The sequence below is a fragment of the Tasmannia lanceolata genome, unplaced genomic scaffold (assembly GCF_043159265.1).
Source record: "Tasmannia lanceolata isolate RefF3 unplaced genomic scaffold, GAP_Taslan_0.1 ptg000037l, whole genome shotgun sequence".
In the NCBI taxonomy this organism is placed as follows: Eukaryota; Viridiplantae; Streptophyta; class Magnoliopsida; order Canellales; family Winteraceae; genus Tasmannia; species Tasmannia lanceolata.
Genome location: NW_027518714.1, coordinates 60,029,176 through 60,050,796, shown reverse-complemented (window position 1 = coordinate 60,050,796; position 21,621 = coordinate 60,029,176). Strand labels below are relative to the sequence as shown.

At 37.2% G+C, this 21,621-nt stretch overlaps 1 protein-coding gene and 1 pseudogene across 2 annotated transcripts; both read right to left on the bottom strand.

Annotated features, from left to right (window-relative positions):
- Positions 1-1,283: 1,283 nt before the first annotated feature.
- UBP5 (ubiquitin-specific protease 5) lies at positions 1,284-20,437 on the bottom strand. Of its 2 annotated transcripts, XM_077370679.1 has the most exons (13): positions 20,178-20,437; positions 18,111-18,371; positions 16,397-16,541; positions 15,330-15,389; positions 15,163-15,258; positions 13,075-13,494; positions 12,702-12,842; positions 12,451-12,621; positions 5,115-5,372; positions 4,855-5,003; positions 3,392-3,961; positions 2,454-2,727; positions 1,284-2,275 (listed from the first exon to the last, which is right to left on the bottom strand). In XM_077370679.1, the coding sequence occupies exons 1-13, from the start codon at positions 20,306-20,308 to the stop codon at positions 2,117-2,119; spliced, it is 2,835 nt and encodes a 944-aa protein (XP_077226794.1). In that variant the 5' UTR covers positions 20,309-20,437; the 3' UTR covers positions 1,284-2,116. The 2 variants fall into 2 exon arrangements, with proteins under 2 accessions (XP_077226794.1, XP_077226795.1); XM_077370680.1 differs by lacking the exon at positions 20,178-20,437 and having other exon boundaries at positions 18,081-18,189.
- LOC143862747 (U6 spliceosomal RNA) lies at positions 9,114-9,206 on the bottom strand (annotated as a pseudogene).
- Positions 20,438-21,621: the final 1,184 nt, after the last annotated feature.

Here is a 21,621-nt window from a genome sequence, read left to right as displayed (position 1 = left end):
TAGTTTGGGACAAAGGCTTAGATGAGCTTAATGAGGCATGGTTGCCTACTTGCCTGGTGACGCGGTTCTTCAATTTTTCCTCAACATACCCGTGTATCTATCTGTATGCCTAGGCTTGGTTAGTTGCCTAGGCCTTTTTAGATGCTAGCTACCGTTTCATTTATGGTGGATATGAAAAATTGCAAGTCCAAGCACTCTGATAATCTCTTTTTTTTAAAAAAATTTCAATATAAGGCTTTGCTAGTTTTAGATTTTGAGTCCAAAACTAATCATTGGACTCGGAATTGCACTTAGTTGAGTTCAATAATCAATTTCTCAAAATCAAAACTCTGAATACAAAACGAACATGGCGTTTTATGGGAGAGGACTCATATTTTAGCCAAGTGATGGTAATAAAGCTGCATAAATCTTTTTCTTCTCTCTTCAGTAATGGTTGATCCGCAATAAAAAAAAAAGATTGTTTTGTCTAGATATTTTATCCGATACTGCCACCCATTTAGTTCATAAAGGTCTCAAAGGTGACTGAAACTAGATGATATTCCGATTGCATAAGAACATGTAGTACTTGTTGCACTCTCTTTACAGTTCCAAATCTGTTAGAACTATCAACAAGTAGGGCGAATTGATACAATAAAGAACTCTGTTCAATTTTGTTAGTCCTATCTATAATAGGAGAGAATATGAAAAATACAACAAATCCAATAAATCTAAGTGTAGTGCTTGGTGTATTGATCTTTTCTGGAAAGGGAGAGTGTGCTAGTTGTGTATTTCAAGTCACATACAACAGCCCATCCGCGAAATGCCTTCTGTGATGGACGCTATCAAATCCCCGGTAAAATTGCGGAGAACTCAGAACTTGGTCTCTCAAGATATCCAAGCTAATAATAGTTAAGGGAGAATGAAAGGCCAACATCCTACTTGAAATTTTTAGAGTCACATCTCGATTACAAACTAAGAAATAAAATATTAGAATTGATTGTAATCACTTTAAATGAGGCTAAATTTATTAAAATAAATGTTGTTAGCTTAATAGAAGAAAGCTTGATAGAAGAAGATTGGAAGAAAGAGTGCTGGAGTCACACCAACTTAATCAAAAGCATCACAGCAATGGCTATCACAGGATCACACCAAGAGGAGGGATATCACATCTACCAGTTGCGAAATTGCAAACATAAGCTCTTTTTTTGTCAGTTGTTCATTCATTCAGATTCATTTTCTAAAAATAACTTCCACTACTCCATCAAAAAATAAAAATAAAAAATCACAACAACTTCTAGAGAACCTGCAGAAAATAACTTCTTGATTAATCTAACAATTTCACTCAGTGTTAAACAAAATTACAGAAATACCCTTCCACATAAAAAACAAATATAAAGGCAATTATATCCTTATAAATAAAAGAAAAAGCCCTAAAGCACCTCTATTGGACCCTGCTATCATAACTAGCCCCTTGTTATTTTTGTGAAGGATGGTCCACCAGCCAAGAGAGAGAGAGAGAGAGAGGGGTCAGAGCACCAAAAATAATAGTAAAACCCTTCTGATGGGCATTCTAATATTTGACTGTCCTGTAAAGGAAAGTCATTCCTTTCGACTTGCTCGAATTTGAGCTGATATCATATAACAAAACCATTAACATTGAGAGAGAGAGAGAGAGAGAGAGAGAGAGAGAGAGAGAGAGCACCAATAGCACAAGAACATTACCATCACCAATTTGATGAGCATTCTATTGTTTAACTTGGTCCTGTAAAGCAAGGGCATTTCCTTTCGACCAACTTCAATTTTAGCTATTATTAAAACAAAACCAATTAAAAAGATTAAATATAACAAAGCTAAAATTTGAGCAATTTATCAGTCAGTTTCAATAGTAAATTTTCAATGTCCTGACATCTTGGTGATCTAAGGGGCAATGCATACAATTTTATCAAGCCCCCAAAATGATATTTTATAGGCCATACCATCTGAAAAGTATCCTGGCTTTTCTTTAGTAATAACTCAAAAACATTATCTACAACTACTGCACACCTCTTGCTTCTCATGGAACCTTTTTTTTTCTGTGCTGGAATGAGAAAGTGCAGCCCAGGGCTTGAGATCTATCTATTTTCTAGTCAAAATAGTGTCATGATCTACACTGCTGTGCCCCATTACCCACAGAACCATTTTTTCCCTTAACTCTCCTATAGAAGAGAACATAAGCGGCGGATGACTTAACATCTTCCTCATTTATGGGAGAAATATGGCTGTCATCAAAATTATACCACCTGTTCTCATCTAGAACCTGTACAGTACAAGAAAAAATGGTTAACAAGCACCAAAAAGTAGGGGAAAAAAAAAGGACTTGTGATGTTGACAAGGCGGTATGAGAATTTTAAAACATGACTTCTCGTATCCTAATACCACAAACAAAGCAAAATGAAAAATCAGATTTTAAGTTTGTTTATGGGATGCAAAATCACCTTGATATGCGCAGTATAGTGCCCACTTCCCATGCCTCCATAGTGATTGCTCAAGGCATAGAGCTCATAAAGCTGGCGTCGGGAGCTATTCTTGTGGGCTACATAGTTTGTTAAGTCAAAGTCATGAATGGGGAAGTTGACAAATGTTTCCAGTTTGTGCTTCATAGACCTGCTGTAAGAGAACCTCTTTAGGTGAATAACAAGCACTTCGGGAAGCCTCCACAGATCCAGCTTCTTGCTTGCTTGTCGTCGCTCTTTGCATTGTGGACAGTACCTTCAAGGCAAGTACATCTTTAGTTCTTTTATTGAGTCCTTTTTTTTTTTGGAGAAAACCAACAACAAATTTTATTAAAATTGACAATAACTGAAATAGAGCCTCTCAACAGCTCTATTTCATATGCATCAAAGTTATATGTTCCCAGTCCTTTCAGCAGCTCCTGCTTTCCTTCCCCCTAATTTCATCAATGATGCTAGCTAAAGCCCATGGTCCGATTGGTTTTGCCACTCTCCCATGCAATAATCTTGGATGAATCACCTTAGATTATGAGTGGTCCCAAGCCATTAGTTGCAAACCATTTCAGGCACTGACATGAAGGGTTGAACCCAGTCAGGGTGCATAAAGGACCGAGGTACCCATCATTATTGAACCCAGTCATCAAAATAAAATCAGGGTTGACTTTGGAAAAGTTTAAAATAAGAAAAAATAGAAAATTTCTTAAAAAGATTTCCCCAGCTCCCGACATTTTTGGATATTTCTTACACTACTAGATTGGCTACTAAACTATAGTGATTTTTGAACATTTTTACAAGGTCATTGCCTAGAAATTTTCAACTAAGAGCTATTTTCTTCATCTCATGTTCAAATTTCTACTCTAACTTGCACATGGCGAAAATACCACAAGACACACACACACACACACAGAGAGAGAGAGACTAACCACATATCTTCAGGCACCAGTGGCTCTTCCCGCAAAAAAGCCTCCAAGCAGGTGTACAAGGAGAGAGGTTCGGTACGAGCTTTCTTAGGCGCAGATCCATACTTGAATACCTCTGGAAGATTCTCGAGGTAATAGGTGTCATACTTCTCCAAATCCTTGTGGGCCCAATCAATAAACACCAAAATAGACGTTGATGATGAGGATATCCTAATCGTCTTCTCTTCTCCTGTTGACAGATCAATACATGCATTGTTTTCATCAACCAATTGAAGAGGAAGTTTGGAGGTCACTGCCATGTTAGAAGTGCTGTGCTCATTTTCTGTGGAGCTAGATGCAGCAAAATCTTTACATGCTTCACTTGAATTGATCCCTTGAGAGACCTTTTCTGCCACTCTTGTTTTATGGTGACTCGGAGACGGGAGAGTGTCGGGTATTCGCATAGGAGAGAGCATTGAGTGAACTATGGACTGAACATCGCCTCTTGTGATGGTGTCATAACGTGATATTGGGGCAACGAGAGGTGTACCATAGGGTTTCCAGATCATTGTGGTGTGGGAATTGCTGGACTCCCTGAAATAAAGTTGAATTATGTTTCCATGACAGGAAATTTTTTATCATTAATTGAACTGAGTCAAATACAATGTTAGAGAGATCAGCTAGACAGAAATTTAATACACTGAATAAAACATTAAATATCAATATCCAGAGCAGAAAAAATTGAGTTTCCCTGGCAGGAACAAATTCCCTTGCTATGATTCTTGCTAGATCAATTGGTCGGTAGGAGATAATAAATGGAAGCCGGGGAACAAAATGAAAAACCAAGAAGTTACACTATGGCGGATGTTAATTTTTTCTTAAATAATAGTACACAAGCATCAAGAAAGAGGAGGATGCTCATCTTTTAACAGCATGGATATACATGTCAGTGTTGCTTAATAACCATGTCACAAATATCTCCGATATTTTCAAAATATTGTGTTTTTATCACGATATTCTAATAAAACGACAAAATCCCGAAGTAATCCCGAGATTTTAAAAATATAGTGATATTTTCATTTTATCATAAAATATCACAATAATATCACGATATTAACCCGATATTTTTACGATATTTTTATTTTATATTTTTCTTAAATTTTATAATTTTATATATATTTCAAATAATTTTATTTTTATCGTTTTTTCCCGATATAAACCTGGAAAGAATTTAAAAAAATTATCTGTCCCGAGATTTTCCTTTGCCGAGAAATTCCCGAGAACGATATTTGTACCATAGCTTAATAATGATCGGATAGTCATATTTGCAGATCATTTCTGGTACAAAGAGAAATATGAATTCTGCAAGTTCCCAGGTTCTTTCTTTTCTTAGATGTCAACACAGGTGGAAAAAAAATCAGCTCTAACTAATACACTTGTCAGAAGTAAAAATGCAAAGTGAAAGGTTAGAGTTTGAGTAAACTTACAATTCTTCGCGTCGATGTATCAATTGAAGAAATATTGTGTTCTTCACAAACTTTGGGAGCCGGTATGCAGCCAGATGGTCATCATCTTTTATGGTGGATAATGAGATCAAAGGGTCCTCCAAGAACCGATGGATCAAGTGGCCACGTATCTGCAAAAGACACAGTTAAGTTTTAATCAACCAACTCAGACAACAGAAGAATATCCACTAGTTTTTTCATTGGGTTTTTTCTTCTTTTGAATGGTATTGATTACCACAAACCTCTGCAAGTAAGAGTTTCTCCCCATTTTTCAATGAACATGCACTGCTTAATGCTTGGATGAGGTCTTTGCACCGACCCTGCTTGGGTATAGTTACAGTGCATGGTGTTGGCAACGCACTTCCATCGCTATTGAAAACCATAACAGTCATGGTCCGAGTAGTTGCAGATTGTAGAGGCAGCGAGAGGTACATGAATGGATCAAAAGTCACGGAGACTTTCCCACACACAGGACAAACCAGAGTCGACTTGTATTGACCCTGTCAAATTTTTGCATTACTCAGATATATAAAATCACGGACGAGCGGTTGTGTCATCAGGAGTGGTCATCCAATATCTAGTTGGCAGCAGAAAAAGAAAATCGAAAAATCAATGGCAAAATTATGATTTAAACTGATGTATAAAGGAAAACAAATTTTCCCTTCGTAGGCAATCTCTCAGCAAACGAAAAAACAATCCATCAGACAAACATTCGAAATCAAAGATTTTTGCAAAAACTAAACAGCGGGAGTACTAACCCTGTCCGGGAAAACAGGACCTAATGCTAAAACTGGCCAAAGCTTTCATGAAACGAACTTCAAGAAAGAGCCTTGACAGAGGACAAAGGAACTGGGTTTCCCCTTCAAAATGAACGACCCACTTAATGCCACTCAAACAAAAAATAAGCTTTCCCAGTATGCATCACCTAACTCCTCTAATCTAGAAATTTTGTATGGACCTTCTATAAAAATGCCACACCAAGGACCTAGGACTAAAACGAAAATGATTCCACTGCTCGCACTAACTGTAAAAATTTCTTTCCAGGCCAGCATAAATAGTGAGGCATTACCCCAAAAAAAAAAAAAGGGAATAAACCCAGTCCATGTCCAAGTTACGTAATATACATTATATTTTTCCAGAAAATAGCCGCACTTGAACAAGAATGCGACAAATAGACTAAGGCCCTGTTCGTTTCAGATTGTTGCAACCGATTGTGCGCACCAAACTGATTATTGGATTCCAAATTACGTTTAGTTTGGAGTCCAATAATCTGTTCGGGGTCCACAATCGGCTGTAACAATCTGAAACGAACAGGGCCTAAGCTATTAGGACTGTTTAAGTATAAAAGATTAAATAATGCCACCTCGAATAGCTTAAGCTTATGGAGTAACTGGTAGTGTCACGTGGTATCAGAGCATTGATTACACAGACACACTCTCAACTGTGGCCAAGATTCCTTCCATTAGAGTTTTAATATCCCTTGCAGCCGACAGGTTGTGGCCTCTGTACCAGTTAGATGTCAAGAATGTCTTCTTGCATGGTGATTTGCAGGAAGATGTTTATACGGAGCAACCTCCTGGGTTAGTTGCTCAGGGGGAGATGAAGAATGATGTCTGCAAGTTACAAAAGGCAATATATGGTCTTAAGAATTTTCCTCGTGCTTGGTTTGGAAGATTTAGTGAGGCAGTGATACGATTTGGCATGAAACAATGTGTCGTAGACCATTCAGTGTTCAACTCTCAGGGCAATGATGGTGGGATCTTCCTGATTGTTTATGTTGATGATATAATAATTACAGGGTGTGACAGTGTAGGTATACAAAGGCTGAAGGATTTTCTTCAAAAGGAATTCTGCACCAAAGATCTTGGTCGTCTGAGATACTTTCTAGGGATAGAGGTAGCATATTCACGTGGAGGGCTATCTTTATCACATAGAAAGTATGCACTGGATATATTGGAAGAGACTGGTCTTCTGAGAGCAAAGCTGGCTGAGACTCCCATGGACCCAAATGTCAAGCCTTCACCTAGGAGGTTACTAGAGGATTACAGACGTTTAGTTGGGACGTTGATTTACCTCACTATCGCACGCCCGGATATCGCTTATGCAGTTGGCGTAGTAAGTCAGTATATGAGCGTGCCATGGACATCTCATTGATCGGCAATTATTCAAATAGTGAAATATCTGAAGAAAGCTCCTAGCAAAGGACTCCTCTTCAGAAAACAGTCACATGAGGATTGAGGGATATTCAGATGCAGATTGGGCATGATCTCCTGCAGACAAGAGGTCTCTACACCACAAGTCCGTCATTCATAAAACCATGAATCCAGTCTTTCACGAGCATACAAAACATATAGAGGTGGATTGTCACTTCATTTGTCATCGCATTCAAGAAGGGGAGATTTGCATTGTGTTTACAAGATCAAACGATCAAATAGCGGATATGTTTGCAGAACCATTGAACAGGGCTAGATTGAGCAATTTATGTAAAAAGCTGAGAATGTAAGATATACATACTCCAGCTTGAGGGGGAGTGTTGAGCATAGTTGTATATGTGTGCACCCTTATATAGGGGTATTTATGTCTTTCTCTATGTATCACACACACACACACACATATTGTGTGTGTGAGAGGAGAAGACTCTCATTCACTTATTCTCCCAAAACTCTCTTCTCTACTCTCATCTTCATCTTCAATGTAGCCTCTAACATGGTACCAGAGCCAAAGGTCCTGAGTTCAAACCTCCCGGATAGCTAAAATCCACATGCAATGGCCAAACCCAAAAGAGGGGCCACATGTGCCACATGTAGACCAAACCCAAAAGAGGGGCCACACGTGAGGGGGAGTGTTAAAGAAGAAAAGATTAAATAACGCCATCTCCAATAGCTTAAGCTTATGGAGTAGCTGGTAGTCTCACAAGGACAAACCCTAATTTAAGCTGTTTCTTATTTTAAGAATATTTTATAAAGTATTTATATTATCAAGATGCAATGTACTATAATTCATATTTTTTCTAAATTTTGTAGTGCATAGTTCCAGTAATTATCGTATAAAAACTGTGGACGTATCCGCAAATCAGGCTTGTTGAGTCACCACACCTGCCACCTCATTACAGACGGTATGCTAGACGTAGGGTTTACACGGCCGGATCATACTTTTTTTTTTTGAATGGTAACGGTCCAGATCATACATTCCAACCCTAAAAACTGTAGATAAATCCTAGACATTGGATTTTCCTAATCTAAGTCGTTGAATTTTTGTTAAACATAGCTTTTCTGAACTCCTAAAGATAACTGCAACCAGAAACAAAAAAAATCCAAAACCTCTTTTTATGGCTTAACTTGGATAAAACTACAAGGATACCTGTAGAAACCCAACTTACTACTTCAAACTTTAGAAAACCTATTAAATACCATCCTTGACTTAACAGCCTTTCAAAATAATATATAAGGCCAAAGATACAAGAATATGCCATACATGGGCATTTTTTAATATTTTTAACCAGGTCCACCATGAACCACGAATTTCACCAAAAAGTTCCAACTGCTCCCCCAGTTTCACCATTTTCCATTAATTTCTTGGGGAAATTTTAAAATAACCAATTTTTTTTGTAAAAATCACCGCTAAAACCAAAACATTCATAATCTCAACATTTTCTGTTAAAAAATGCATCGCATTTTGCCCCCTTATACATCTTCTGTTTCTCTGTCGAGGATTGTGGGGCCGTGCTGGCATATTGACTGCATCACATTTGAGGTCAGCATAAAAAGCCAAGGTTTTCCCCACATGGAGGGAGAGCACTAACGGTGCACCTCTATGGCACCTACGATTGAATTGTTTCCTGTGGCAACAAAGACTGACACTCCCATTAGCACCTTAGGTAATGCAAGCCAAAAAAAAAAAGAGCATAAAACCTCCCTCCTACGGCCCAAAAATGATGATATTATGATTTTACATTCCCACTGAAAGCGACACGAAACGACCAAAATGTTTCTGTTTCCATCCCCATTGAAACGCATATCGAAAAAAAAATGCATACCGAAACAAACTAGAAGTGTATTAATGGTATAGCATACCAGTATGTGTTATATAATCATATAATTAAATATTTATATTATATATAATATAAATATTTAATTACATGTGAAACATGGTAAGTACTAAATTATCAAATGTGCGCAATAGAGCATGTCACTAGATATTCGATATTGTCAAACCATTAGGGATGTTTTTTTGTTACATGAAAAAAATTAGATCATTTCTAGATTTGTTGTCATCAGGGGCCATGCTAATCTTCTCTGTATCGTTCTAATTCTATCGGATGTCTCTGAAGAGACCCGTTATGAATGGTTTTTTTAACGTATGGGATGGATTGAGTGTGTATTTGTGCTTATTCTAGCATTTCCTAATGTTTCATCTTAAATGTCCATCATTTGCATATGTTTCCATATGTTTATGATTTTACAGGATTTCTACCAATACTTCCACCCAAAACCAACATATTTTTATTCTCATCACGACCGAAATGCATACCAAAACCAAAACATGAGAACCTTAGATGGTAGAACACGTCCAAACTTCAACTTAGTCCTGCAAATGCAGCTCATGTAATGCAGTTAGGGAAGACCATCGCCACACACTGCACTCAAGCCTACTTGGATGCAACCTTTGACTCATGAAAGCCTCTTCCAACCTCCCGTGGAAAAAGCCACAAGCCCTCCCTCCCTCTCTCTGCTTTACCAATTCAAGACAGGACCATGAATGATGAAGCCATGAGAAAGGGACCAACGGACTCAAAACACCAAGAAAATGATAAGCAAAGCTGGAATTATGCACACAATCACTAAGTCGACACTTTTAACAGAATGCTTTCCATCAACAAATAAGTTAGTGCAACTATGTTCAATAAAAATATAGTTTTTTTTTTTTTTGATGACCTAAGGTATCCCCACCCCATTTAAGGGTAGGACTAATCCCTATGTATGCACGCAATCAAAATATAGTATTAATACTTCAAAATGCTGCTTTTCTACATGTTAGACTATGCACACACAATGAAATGCTAGTTTGTTAAGGTAAAGCACTAAGTAGGCTACATCTGCTGATTAGACAGTTAGCACCACGGAATGTAGATACAGTCTCATTTAAATTCAACACCAGATATATATTAACCACGGCTTTCCCAAGACTACATTTTCTTTTCCCACTGGGAAATGAAAGCTTTTAGCCACTCAAGGGCATTCTAAACAAGAAGGATCAAAGTCAGCATTAAAAAGAAAATGAACCTACTGGTTTTTCTAATAGGTAGAACCCTTCATTCCAAAGGAGAATCACCATAGTTGATCATGTGGTCTGCTACATGAATAGCCCCTTGTGATACAACTAGATCCTAACAAAAGTAAATTCTTTTTTCTTTTCTATGAACAGAAAAAAGAGACATTATTTTATATGAATAGAGTTACCTTATCAATTCATAGATTTGCATAACAACGAATTACCTTGAACTAACAATAGATCCAGCTAAGGTACATTTAGGAGCATAAATTGATTCCTAATAACTAGAGTTTCAGCAACCGTTGCAATTTTGGAAAAATTGAAATTTTAAGAGGGAAATTACATAACAAGAAAACAAAAAATGCTAGGTAGTGCAGTGTCCATGTTGAGCGATATGGATGTAGAGAGACGGATTAGTTACCGAGAATGCTGTTTGATCTGACACTAACTCATGCAAGACGTTTACAAGATGGAAAAACCTCCCTTACTAGATTTCTTAAGTTGAGTTAGGGTAAGAGTCTGATAAGTGGCAATGACCTCTCAATAATCAGTAGCCTGTTCAGAATTAGGTAGGATGGGAGAGGATGGCCTCTGCAAGTCCTCTACTCAACAACCGAAATGTGCCTCACTGGACGGGCCTTAAATTTCCCTTAGGATTTTCTTCAATCCTCTAAAACTGGAAGCTGAATCCCTCGCATAATTAGTCGGATCAGGAGTAAGTCCTTACATTTTATTCAGGTGGTGTGGTGTCCATTGTTGAGGAATCCGTATAGTGAAGAAATTGCCAAGCATGTTATTTGCATGGCGCTAATTTTACTAGGCCTTCAGCAAGATGGCAAGATGGAAGAAACCCCACTTCTACTAGCGCTCTTAAGTCGTTTTGGGATGTGAGTTTGATCAGAAGCATCTACATTCCCTCAAGAATCTCCTTTTTTTTTAGCGTAACAAAAAATAGAATAAGAAGAAAATAGTGAAGAGACACATTTACAGAACGACAGAGATAGCCCTGCACTAACAGTCCTATTTACACCTTATCTCCGTAAAGAATCAGCCACATCATTAACTTCTCTTACAGCATGAGAGCAAGAAACAACAGCACCTCATATTAGATCATTGGTATCTTTGATGACGTGAGCAAAGATGACATGAACCCGGACTTTAATGCATAGCCCAAGCTATCACATTTTCTGAAACACCTTCCACCCATAGCCTACCACCCAATTTCTTCTGAAAGATCCAAGCCCGATAAGGAATATGCTTCCTCGGAATCTTTCATATCAATAGGACAAAAGAATACCATCAGAAGTTCCCTTTTACCACTCTTAAAACACTCTGAATGCCAGCATTCCCTGGATTTCCCATAAAACAACCATTAACGTAAATTCCATGAGGTAGAGGAATCCATCTCACACCCTTTCTCACCTTTACCAACTGACTTTGAACAATAATATCCCAACTTCTATAAAGATATGCAATCGTCAGCCCCAACATTGTTTTCTCACTACTTTCAAAATTAGCTATTAAAGTTTTCACAACCCATAGCCCCTCAAGAATTGGAGAGGACAACCTATGCATATTCTCTGCCCCTATGAATAAAAAAGACAAACTCCAATGCATCCAAAGTGTGTGCCTCATCGGATGGACCTTATTTTTTTATTAAGATCTTTGTTCAATCATATAGCAGTGGAAGGTGAACCCCTTAGCATAATTTGTTGGAAGAGGAGTGAAGGGCTAGCCCATGAGTTGCATGGGGATTCATGAGATTTCGTGGTCATCGTGGGAATGAAACAATATTGCAGATTGCAGAATCCTTAGCTAAGGAGTCAGGACTCAAGAGACTCTCACTGCCCTACAAAGGCGATGTGTTTCCTCCGTCGCTTGTATGTGAAGTGCTTGTTCTTCTTGATTAATAAACTATATCAATTGAAAAGGCATCTGGCATCTTACATGTGTGCATCATTTTTAGCAACTGAAGATTTCACAATCAGAAGAGTAAGGCAGTTCAAAACTATCGGAATGAATTCTTAGATACTAATGGTAAATTTTATTAGCAAACAAAGAAAAGTGATAAATATTTTGTCCAATTTAAAACTATATAAATGAATTCTTAAATATTTGTGCCAAGTGCCAACTAATAGAAAACATTCATACATGTTATCCTGAGAATAGAATAACTGCGTAAATAAAATAGGAATTATTTGGAAGCTTCTATAAGGAGCCCAACACAGTTTTTTTTTTTTTTACTTTGTCTGATAAAGATCATATTGCATTCCCTAGTTCTCATGATCATCGCTGTAACATACTCACTTGGCACACATCGACAATTATTGAATCATTTCGAGCAATGTGATTGGCCCAGTATTCATCAGCAACTTCTTCATCAGGGCGGCCATCTGCATCTTTAGAGTTTATGTAAGGTTTGTGTTTTACACGGTTCAGATCCTCATGAAGTCCATCTAACAGAAATGCCAAAAGTTCCTAAAAGAACGTGGGTTAATACATCACATCAAGGAACATAAATTGACTTTTTTTTTTAAAATAAGGAGAAGTAATCATACCTGCGAATCATGCTGACTATATCCACTGAATTGGGGTGCAAAACGAGCAAGTTTTGTTTTAAATGGTCGAGGAGAAATCGTTGTGCGACCTGGAGCCCACAATTTTCGAAGTAACTCCCCAAAAGCTAAAGCAAGTTCACCCTACATAATCAACACTTCATTTAAAAACCATATGGAAGACAACTGGTTCTAACCAGTCTCAACAATGAAATGAATACTCTACAAGCTAACAAATTCTATCTTCTGCAGTTAATAACTAACAACATTCTTATAAATTGTATCTTCCAAGCTGGAATAATTAATTCTACACAGATTTCATGTTAAAAGCAACACATGATGAATGATACAGAAATTGCCTGAATTAGTAACTTACAACCATGCCCAAAGGATTCTGCCAGTTTATTTCTCGATGGTAATCATCCTGAAAGTATCTAGCGAACTCTGGTGTGTGTACAAGGCACTGAACTGCACTATTCATAAAACAAGTATTGCCAAGGTTTAGCAATCCAGTCAGACCTCCAGAAGCCCCCCTCGTGGTGACACTATTGATTCCATAGGAACTATTATCCAACTCTCTAACTGGGGAAGCAACTACTTGACTCTGTGACAACTCTGAACTGCAGCTTCCGGAAACACCTTTGCTAGCGGATAAACCTCCTGCAATGGATACACTAGACCTCGAAGGTTCTACAAGAACATAAGTTGAGTCCTTCTCTGCGGATCCATTCTCCTGCACAGAGCTCATGCAACCACGTGCAGTACCATTATCATTGCTGAGGACCTCCACAAGAATCTGTCCGGTATATAAAATTAAGAAGTAGTCAATATCATGTACAAAATAAATTAAAACTCTCCAAAATATCTTTCAAAGTGTTTAAGCTGATTAACTAATGATGGTGCATTTTAATTAGAAGTTCAGTCTAAACTCAGAAGTTAATAAAATATTATTTCCATAATCAAGCATCAGTTACCTAAGATTGTGGCATGTAACATCATAAAAAAAGATGAAAGCACAATAAGGCTAAATTTTCATCATCTCCTGTTATATCGTAAACTCAGAAGGACAAAAGACAGTATCATAGTGGTGAACATGTAAAATGTTAGAATGGGATTTTTACTTTTAAACAGTAAAGACCATTCCAATACAGGAAGTAAATACGGCACATTGAAAGTTTATCGTGTGCACCCTTCATGGATCATTTTTTCTTAATTGGCCAACTACACCAAGAGCCATGAACTTCACCCTGAGTAGTAGCAAAAACAAATCTATATCCTTGCCTATCACATATGGAGGCCACAATGTCGTTCAAATTGATTAGATGGCAAATCCAAGAATCTATGCAAGAAACCAAACAGCTTCAATAATATCTTTCATTCATCGTATCAATGTCTCTCAAAAGACCATAGACATTACATTCAATAGAGACAGGAAAGCCGGTGAAAATTAGAATTGGACTCCCTTAGACAATAGCTAATTTTGAACATTCCTAGACTTTCTAAACAATCCTCCTATTCAAACACATACACATTCTATTTCTGATTTATGCCCTCAATATCCAAGATTTTAGAAGAAATCAAGGATTCAAAGTTTCAAACATTGAGTTTGGTCCGGAATTCGGTCCCAACTTTGTGGAAGTCCATAGAAATCTTGTAAAAATCATTGAAGTTAATGGAAGTCCGTGGAAGCAGGGGAAATTTAAGATAAGCACAAATGCATACTTAGAAAACACCACGTAAGCAAGAAAACCATCCGTAATAGTTTAATAAGATCAAAAACCTAGTGACATGCATTGCGGAGCATGTCTATAATAGGAATATTCATTTATAAATATTTCACACGGCTTGAAAGCTACTAACAGGCTCATTTCTTTTACTTTTCAACTTGCTCATCTTATTAATAGGTTCTTTTATATTTCAACTTACTCATCTTATTAATACAATGAGGATTACTACTTCCTAGATAAATAGAGTTTTTTGGTTATGTTGGTGCATGTAAGGGATGAAACTTTGGACTTCAGTCCAGACTTGCTTGAAGCCACGAAAGAAATATTTAATCTGCATGTCACTAGAAGTTCAAAACCATGAAAGAAATATCTAATCTACTATTTCATAGTGCTACACCAGACCTTGAAAGGAAATAGATATTGATCCAGACATTCGCATCACCTGATCACTAGAACTTTAAAATTTACCTTCCACATGAATGCAAAATAGAGATCAAAATTTTCCCAAAAAAGAATGTTTGTCTTAACAAGAAATGCCTCCTCATGCCAAAATTTTACAAAAAAACAAAAACAAAAAAAAGAAGCAAAACAAATAACTCCTCTTAAGAAGGAACATTTAAGAGGAAAGCTTTTTTAATATGAGCAATGGCACGAGGAAGGCTTTTTTAAGCCTGATTCTCAATCACAATCAATTGCAGATAGGACTGAAGTAGATAGAGAATAAAGCTAAAACCTACATTCTGGTCCATCTGTATATTGACATCATCCAGTGTCTTATCCATGGCGTTCAACAAAGCATGTTTATGATGATCATAGTAGTCCCAAATACATACCTGCAACAGGGACAAGAATGAGTACTAGAACAATTGAGAAAGAGGAAATGGGTAGGAAGATGAACTCTTACTTGCTCTGAGATCAAATCAAATATCTCACAGGCCCTTCTATGAAGTTCTCCCACCGTTTCCTGCAAAATGGTGCAGAAACTTTAAAGAAAGAACTACTCTGGTCACATCTAATGAATTTTTTTTGTTAAGGAGAGCAAATTCCACATTACATTACAAAGCAATTTGTCAAAAGTGCCAAAAATGGCACTACAGCCCTTCATGGAAATGTGTCATCCTACAAGTAAAATGAGAATAAAGATGTTCATGTCATGTATCAATCAACAACTATGAAGTGACACTTGTGAATGAATGGGCCCAAAGTTCAGGTGTCTTAAGGATATGAGGACGACTAATGGTTTGGACGTCTCAGGTTCTGGAATTTAAGAGATGAAAATAGAGCACTTCCAGGAAAGTGGTTAAGGATGTTTAGGAGTGTGCAACGGTGTGAAAGACAATCATCAGGAGGAAGTAGGGTCTCAAGATATAGATGGGAAGTTGGGTAATCTCTAGTTCAGTGTGGAATGCGAAGGAAGTATTTCAACAAGTAGGATACAGATTTTGGGAGGAAGGAGAAGTATTTCAAGTAGTAGGATACAGATTTTGGGAGAATTTGTTGTGTGGTGTGATTCCTTCATGTGTTTATTTGAGTCGTTACAGACCGGTTTCCAAGTAGGGAACAGGACCAGTGAGTGAAGGTGATTCTCTTAGCGTTAAGGCCTCCTTTTCAACTTTTAGGCCCATTGTGACTGAGAGTGATTATCTTAGCATTATTAGATGCGTAACTAAACAGGATAATCCCATGGAGATTATAAATTAGTGAGGAGATCCTTGACATTGGTACTAGAGCATCAGGTATCATTTCTTTATGTTCATCAAGAACTGGACATAAAGGCAAATTCTCTTACTAAAGATCCCATTGGTCTTCAATTTCTTATACCATTGTGCATTTTACCTTTAGTTTTGTGAACCTCTTCTTGTAGTATCTCTCACTTGAATAAAAAAAATTTACTGGTTAAAGGGAAAAAATAGTTTAAATATTAATGGCTCACATAGAAAACAAGCCCAAGAATTAACAAAGGAACTAAACCTTTTTGCTAATTTTGACAACTGCATGTTCTCCTTTTGGCGTCAAAAGTAGCTGGAGGCGTAGAGGGTACACCTCTATTGCCAACTCCATTTGAGACAAACTTGAATTGATTGTTTTTCGTGCCAATGTTGGACCTCCCCCATACCTGAAGCCAAACAGATATTAAGGTTAACTCAAGTCAATACTATTCTTTCTTTGGTATCTCCCCGATGCATCTTTGGGCAGCTTCAAATGCAAAATGATCGCTTGAATAAGAGGATTGCAATAAGTAAGCAAACCACTAGCAGTGCAACTTAAACAAATTGTTGCAATTGGAAACAGCAGAGAAATGCCTTATTATGGAAACTATCTTGTGTCTGCAATGAATTTATTGACTTGAATAAGAAAGCTTAAATAGCAAGAATGATGAAAAGGTCCACCCATTCAATTGGAAGCAACCAACACAAATACCGCTCAAAGAACTGTTATGTGGCTTAAGTGTCCTGATTTGAAAGAAAGGAACGAGTTTTCCTAATGATCTAGTAAAAGTCTGCGTTGAAAAGCTACATGAGCAATTATTTTATTTTTTATTTTATTTTTTATTTTATTTTATTTTTTAATGAGTAATTATGATATATTATAAACATGCTACTCTGGACATTTTAGTCAAAATCAAGTACGTAATGTCATCACTTCTACTAAAACCCCAATAACAAATAAAAAGGCACCCATAGTTTATACCAATTTCTGCCTTGACGGTCAGATGTCATTTTATATTCTATTTTTGCCGTGGTTTTCCCAAATAATGAGCTATCCAATCCTGCTAACACTAATGCATCCAAACAACTCATATCCAGGTCCTCCTAATTACTGGACCAGGTGAATTCAGCTCCTTCCAATGGAAGAAGATATATCAATTAATTTAGTATCGTTTTGGTTCCTCACTTAATATAATATCATTCAATATTTCATAAATGGAATTGATAAAATAAGTTGGTGAAGCTAAAAAACACACAGCATGGAAAATAAGTAGCCAAGCTTAAGAAGAACCTTCCAGTTGCTGATCAAGAAGATGCAACAAAAGTGAAAAAATTGTACGGCCTATTGCCCAGATAGGAAGAGTTCAATCTTGGCATAGCAGTGACTTCCCGTCATGTCACTTGACCAACATCATATAATAATGCTGATGTTGAGGGTTAAGGGTAATCCCTCCCTTCCAGGATTGAGCCTCACAACATCACATAATAAGGTTCTTCTAATCCAGCTGGCATGTGAAAAGAAATGGAAACAAAGAGGTACCAAATGCACATTGCAGTAGAGATCGAGGGAAAGATGTATTGAGTTAATATTATAAACCCAAGCAATATGGTGTGTATTTCTTTTTATGTTAATAATACATGGTTCTTGTGAATAAGATATCGTACATACCTAGTAATCATTTTGTGACATCGATCCCATTCAACGGTAAAATATAAACGGTAAAGAAATAGATGGATTTTTCAAAAACATTTGAGGAAGCAATCATGTAGCATCTTTATCATGCATATTGGTAACCATCTGGAATAAACAATCCATATTTGGAAGAGTGAACGGAAGTCTTCCAAAGAACATCTAGAGTAAAAAAAATTCAATACCCACAGCGAACCACTGTTATTCGGGAAAAAATATGAAGCCCTACGAAACAGGGGTAAGAAAATATGTAAACCTGAATTTGTACTTTGTAATATGAACTCACCAACTATATAGTTGCTTCCAAATTTCTTGAGGAAGCAATATATAGTCATGCCCTTCTATTAGAGCATCATGGATTTCTATATCGACACTGGAATCCTCAGACGCAGCATCATAGACTAAATCAGAATTGTCAATACTCGAAGGCCTTTTTGGAGTGTTTGAACCAGCAGATTCATAACAATCAGAATCATACAAAGGGGATCTATCCATTGTGGAGCTTGTACTGTCTTGGTTCACATAATTAACCCAATGCTGCCACCATCTGTGAGCAATCAATCAAATCAAGAGTTACATCGGTTCCATATGTTACTTAGAAAATAACAGCACAATTAAATCCACATAACCAAGCAAATCAAGTTCAAATAGTCCTTGAAAGTACCAAAAAAACTTAAGGGATAATGTGAAATTTTTGTTACAGTATGATACAGCAATAGGTCATGCATGAGATTCCCCAATGCAGAAACTTGGTGCCTCGTCTAGCGTTGAATGCTAAGCTAGCCCTCAGTTCATACACAGCACATGTATGTACAAAACAAGTCATACGAGAGCGAGGTTTCATAGCACAACATTAACAACAAACGCTTAATGCTAATCATACACAGAACATGTATGTATGAAACACTTCATACGAGTGGGATTCCACACGACAACATTAACCACAAAAGAGCCAGATTTCATAGCACAACATGAGCAACAAATCCTTAATGTTAATCCAGCCGTCATTTCATACAGAGAACACATATGTATGAAACACTTCATATGGGTGAGATTTCACACCACAACATTAACTACAAAACGACAGCAGAAATATTTGGAGGATGGAATGCTTTTGAAGTTTGAGAAAACGCTAGATAGTGACCAGTTAAAAACTTAATTAAGCTATAAGGTTCAAGACCATAGCTTCAAGACCAGCTCTGATTATGAACAACTCCCATAAAAATACGGAAACATATGCAAATGATAGAATTTTAAGATGAAACTTCAAAAAAAGATAGAATAAGCATGAATACACACTTGTAAACAATTACATAAGAAAGATCGCCATCCATAATGGTGTAACAACATCGAAACCTAGTTGTTGCGCGTGCCTAAATATTCAAAACACACCACAGAAGACCATCAATATCTTTACCAAGACAGGGAATCCCTCAGAAAGAGCATGTTGAAACCATCAAGATCAACCTGATGCAGAACTGGTACTCTCCAGATCAGGGAATGGGGAGTGAGGAGTAGAGAGACTGAACGAAAACTTTCCATCAGTCAACCAGATCTAAACCAATTTGTCATCACCACTTCTTTTGATGAAAACCGAATCGAGATTTGTGATTAGACATAAAAGGCTGTAACCACGAGAAATTATATGATGAAAGGCCATATGAACCACTCCAGTTTTTTTCGAACATTTTCATCACCAGATTATTCCTGAATATGAATTTTGTAACTATGCCCATTATCCCAAATTTAGCTTGCTTAATCTCATACAAAAGTAACAAAATGAGCCTAATCACGTACAAAATGAACCAATTTGATCAGTTCTACTTCACTAATTAATTTAATGTTCTTTTGGTAACATACAACCTTCTACATAAAAAAATTCTCATATACCAAAAGGCCTAGATATCCATATGTTGAGGCTATCTCTCCATACACGCGTGTCTATGAAAACATCATAAATCCAACTTACATCCCTAATCGCAAATAGATTCAATAGTAGGACACGTTTGGGAGATCTTAAGACCAATAACCATTTCAAAATCTGTGTCTTGCTACAATAGTAATTCGGAATCTTCAAAAGGAGAGACAATAACCAAAAACTATTCTGTTGAAAAAAAATAAAAAAGGGGAAAAATGCATTCTATTGCATGTAACAACAAAAGGCACATACTCTAACCCTAGGATCTTTTCCATAACACATTACAAAAAGAAAATAGAAAGGCATGTCGAGATTTTCAGAAAACCGAAACAAGCAATCAAATGCAACTAAATCTGAAACAGTAAGTGAAAGGACTCTCTCTCTTTCTTTTTTCAACTTTTGAGAGAGAGAAAGAAGGGTTTTAGTTTTTTTCACCTGAGAGTGATTAGGTAAAAGGGATCTCCTAGCTTGCTTTGAGATTGAGAAGACACAGCAATGTCTCTGATAATAAGCCTTTCTTGTTCTGGCGTGAGCTCCGAGCTACAGATCGTGCTCTCCACCTCCATTTTTCTTCTTCTCTCTGCAATTTTTTAGCCCCCCTAACCAGAAGAGAAGAGAGAGAGAGAGAGAGAGAATTGGTTTTGTGACCTCGAGGGTTTCCCTCTTTTTAACTTGCGCTTGTGATGTGATGTGATGAGATTAACCAAGATTTTATATGTCGTAAGCCCTTTACAGTCCCTTATTTTACTAAGGCAGTGATAATGGACTCCCAAATATCTTAAATCGACCCCTATGTGTCTTTCTGTCTCCTCAGGGTTAAGAGAGTCAATTTATCACTCCCGTACAGTACGTACGGCCTACACCAAAGGATGATCCAAACCGTCCATTTGATAGGCCATAACGTAAATAGGTTGTGCCCAACAAAATCATTTATAAACACGAGAGGTTTCAACCCTCATCTATTCCTTCATCTAGGGTTGGATCAAATTTCATGTGATTTAGTAAACAGAATATAAATTCCATCCTTGCTAGATTGATCGATCTGGTTCAATGAAGAGTGAGCAAATAGTGGGATTTTTTCGATAAATGGGAAACTTAAATGCTCCGGGATGGAAATGAGGGAATATTTACAATACCTAGATTGAGTCGGATACAGATTGATGGAATTTTTAGGTTCATTGATGAGGGCTTGTCAGAAGAACTTCATAAGTTTCCAAAAATTGAAGATACCGATCAAGAAATTGAATTTCAATTATTTGTTGACTCGTGACATGATATATTCGGGTGCACGTAAAGTCGAGTATATTTCAAAATGTAGTGTGGAGGCATGATGGACGGCCATATATGCACGTGCAGCCCAAAAAAACTATGGGGCCCATATTTTGTAGGTGGTCCAAAACCATTTATTTGTTGGGCCCTGCTGTAGATAGGATATGCCCAGCAAATCTTCTCTCCGTAGGATGTTGCTAACCGTTTGATTTGTAGAAGTTTAAAATGGACGGTACAGTATAAAAACCTCTACGGATCCGAGGTGAGTATCATCCTATGGAAAAGATTTTCTAGTCACACCCTATCTACATCAAGGCCCTACAAATGAATGGTTTAGATCACCCAAACAATGTGGGCCCCACTGTTTTTTGGGTCTGCATGTGACATAACTAAGTTGTACTCTGTAAATCATCTCCGTGGGATGATTATGACCCTTTGATCTATAGAGATTTCAATAATGTGCGGCCCCTCTAGGAGGATTAGGATCATCCTATGCAGATGATTTACCGTGTACAGCCTATTTACAATTTGGCCCAACAAATGCGGCCCACATTACTTTTTGAAAATAGTGGACTTCACGGGCAAACTCTTATAAATTCTCTATGAACAC

Bases quoted from the DNA above. Each gene is read 5' to 3' on its own strand.
- UBP5 (XM_077370679.1), bottom strand. From the start codon at position 20,308: ATGGAGGTGGAGAGCACGATCTGTAGCTCGGAGCTCACGCCAGAACAA. The intron at 15,390-16,396 runs GTTTAGTTCCTT...ACCATTTTGCAG, and splicing joins TTGTCAAAATTAGCAAAAAG to GAAACGGTGGGAGAACTTCA. The intron at 3,962-4,854 runs GTAAGTTTACTC...ACTTTATTTCAG, and splicing joins ATACATCGACGCGAAGAATT to GGAGTCCAGCAATTCCCACA.